The 2,580-nt window shown below is 58.9% G+C and overlaps 1 protein-coding gene across 1 annotated transcript in view; it reads left to right on the top strand.

The window, feature by feature from the left end:
- Positions 1 to 2,580, top strand: part of FAM160B2 (family with sequence similarity 160 member B2) — a 19,551-nt gene that overhangs the window by 15,069 nt on the left and 1,902 nt on the right. Inside the window, exons 8-15 of the mRNA XM_017732461.1 lie at positions 2 to 36; positions 920 to 1,024; positions 1,128 to 1,250; positions 1,406 to 1,576; positions 1,676 to 1,872; positions 1,950 to 2,058; positions 2,319 to 2,395; positions 2,509 to 2,578. Of these exons, the coding sequence (XP_017587950.1) occupies positions 2 to 36; positions 920 to 1,024; positions 1,128 to 1,250; positions 1,406 to 1,576; positions 1,676 to 1,872; positions 1,950 to 2,058; positions 2,319 to 2,395; positions 2,509 to 2,578 (887 nt within the window). The remainder of the gene's footprint in view (position 1; positions 37 to 919; positions 1,025 to 1,127; positions 1,251 to 1,405; positions 1,577 to 1,675; positions 1,873 to 1,949; positions 2,059 to 2,318; positions 2,396 to 2,508; positions 2,579 to 2,580) is intronic.

Genomic DNA, 2,580 nt, shown 5'->3' with positions numbered 1-2,580 from the left:
CTGCTGGAGACACTGGGAACACTGGGAAAGGGGGAGGTGGGAGAAGGCACCGGGAAAATCCCTCCGGAGGGGCCGAACCCGCAGCGTTTCCCAGCTGCTTTATGTGGTGGCCCTCAATAATTTTCATTTTGGAGCATTTTTACCTGGAAAGGGAGATTGTGAAGCGTGAGATGGTCACGGGGCTTGGGGTTTTCTTGGGGAAATTGCTCTTTTTTTTTTTTTTTTAATTGGCTTTTTTTGGGGAGAAATTGCTCTTTTTGGGGGGAAATTGCCCTTTTTGGGGGGGGGAATTGGCACTTTTTTCGGGAAAATTGCTCTTTTGGGGGGGGAAAATTGCCCTTTTTTGAGAAAATTGGCTTTTTTTGGGGAAAATAGGCTTTTTGTGAGGGAAAACTTGGCTTTTTTGGGAGGGTGTTGGATTATTCAAAGTTCACCACTGGGATCCTTTCTGGGATCATCACATCTCCGCTTGCACAGGAAGGATTTTTTTTTTTATAATATCTGGCACACAGGGGGTTTTTTAACATATTGCACTTGGCTTTGCAGGACAAGGTACCAGCTTTGGAAAAGTAAATATTGCCCAAATATATAACAAATATAACGGCTCTGCTGTGCCTTTGTTGCTGATAATAGCAACACGGCTCCTATAAATAGATTTTTATTCAAATCTAAGTGGAAACTCACTGGTCCTTTCACACCCAGGGCGATTCGGGGCTTTTGGGGTGCTGGAGGTTTTAATTCCCCATTGCTGGGAAATGGGAAATAATCCCCCGGGTTTTTTTTCTTTCAATGCAGAGAATCGAGTTCAGCCCCTAATTATTAAAGGGAGGGGAGGAGGGATGTGCTGGGGGATCGATTTGGGGCAATTCCAGGGAAATCGGGGCTCCATCTGACCTGTGTCCCCATGTCCCTGTCCCAGTATCCCCCCGGGATGAGGCAGCAGGTCCTGCTCTTCTTCGGCCGGGTGCTGGGGCAGTTGCAGCACCCGCTCCTGCACTACCTCAACGTCCACCGGCCCGTGCAGGTGAGGTCCCACCTGTCCCCACCACACCCCTGGGAAGTGACACCCCCGGGAATGGGGCGAGAGAGCCCCCAGCATCCCCACATCCCTGTCCCTGCCTTCCCAGAAGCTGCTCCAGCTCAGCGGGGACCGCCTGGGCTCTGGCACGGAGAAGGAGGAGGTGCAGTTTGCCGCCGTCCTCTGCTCCAAAATCCAGCAGGATCCCAGCCTGCTGCCCTATATCCTGGAGGTGGGACAGTGTGGCGTCCTCAGTGGGGGTTGGGCTCCTGTAATTGGGACTTTTGACCCATTTTGCAGCCCCCTCCTCGCCTCAAAGCTCCTCGGGGTGAGGAGGAGGAGGAGGAGGAAGGTGGTGGCTACGATGCCGCTCCTCTTCCTCTCCAGGGGAAGAACATCCTGAATGGAAGGAGAGCCCCGGAGCCGCCGGACAACCCCAGGGAAGAGGGTTCGGAGCATCCCCCGGGCCCTGCTGCCAGCTCCCCTCCAGCCGAGCCCTCCCCGCCACGCCGGGACAGCAACCTCGTCACCTGCCTGGTGGGGCTGTGCAGGAGCAAGGTACGGGCACGGGGGTGGCACGAGGGGACAGCGGGCACTGCCAGGCGTGTGACAACCCCTGTGCTCTCCTCCTCCTCCTCCTCCTCTTCCTCCTCGCAGAAGAGCCGTGTGGCGCTGAAGGCTCGGGAGAACCTGCTGCTGCTGGCGGGGCTGTCCCAGGAGGCGGCTGCCACCTGCCTGGTGCGGGGCAGTGCCCTGTGCCAGCTGCTCACGGGCCACCTCTGCGACCTCTACAGCGCCGTGCCCGCCGGCACTGACCCTGCTGATGTCCTCGCCATGGACAGGGCCAGCTGGAGGTGAGGGGGGCGCTGGATGGAGGTCCCAGGTGCCAACCCAGGCTGTGTCACAGCCCCGCGTCCTCCCTCCCGTGCAGGTCGCAGGGGGATGGTGCCGGTGCCGCGGGTTTCCCGGGGAAGGAGAGCCTGGCTGAGTTCCTGGGCTGGCTGGACTTCCTGGATGAGCTGGTGCTGGGCGCTCACCCGGTGAGAATCGCAGGATTGATTAGTTTGGGAAAAAGCTCCAAGACCATCCCGTGCCCGATGCCCCCGAGCTCTGAGTGCCACGTCACCCCCAGGGACGGGGACGCCGCCACCTCCCTGGGCAGCCCCACCCCAATGTCCCACCATCCTTTCTGTGAAGAAATTCTTCCTGATGTCCAACCTAAACCTCCCTGGGTGCAACTCAAAACTGTGTCCTCTCATCCTGGGGGGTTCCCCACGCTCAGCCCCTCTGTGCCCTGCAGCTCGTGGCCGATGCCATCACCGAGGCCGTGGAGGAGAAGTTTTTCCAGGGAATCCTGCAGCCGCAGCTCCTGCAGATGTGAGTGGCACCAGCTGGGGTGTTTCACTCTCCAGGACCCCCTTGGAGCCAGGAGCAGGGGGTTCCCCTTTTTCCCTGGACAACTGGATAACCATCCTCTCCCACCCTGGCAGGTCAGAGCTGGCCGTGCTGGGCGCCACGGCCGTGCTGACGGGCACGGTGCGGCAGCTCCGCGCGCCCACCCT

This window comes from Corvus brachyrhynchos, unplaced genomic scaffold, assembly GCF_000691975.1.
Source record: "Corvus brachyrhynchos isolate BGI_N302 unplaced genomic scaffold, ASM69197v1 scaffold150, whole genome shotgun sequence".
NCBI lineage: Eukaryota > Metazoa > Chordata > Aves > Passeriformes > Corvidae > Corvus > Corvus brachyrhynchos.
The sequence above is the reverse complement of the archived record's forward strand: the minus strand, read 5'-3'. Positions and strand labels throughout refer to the sequence as shown.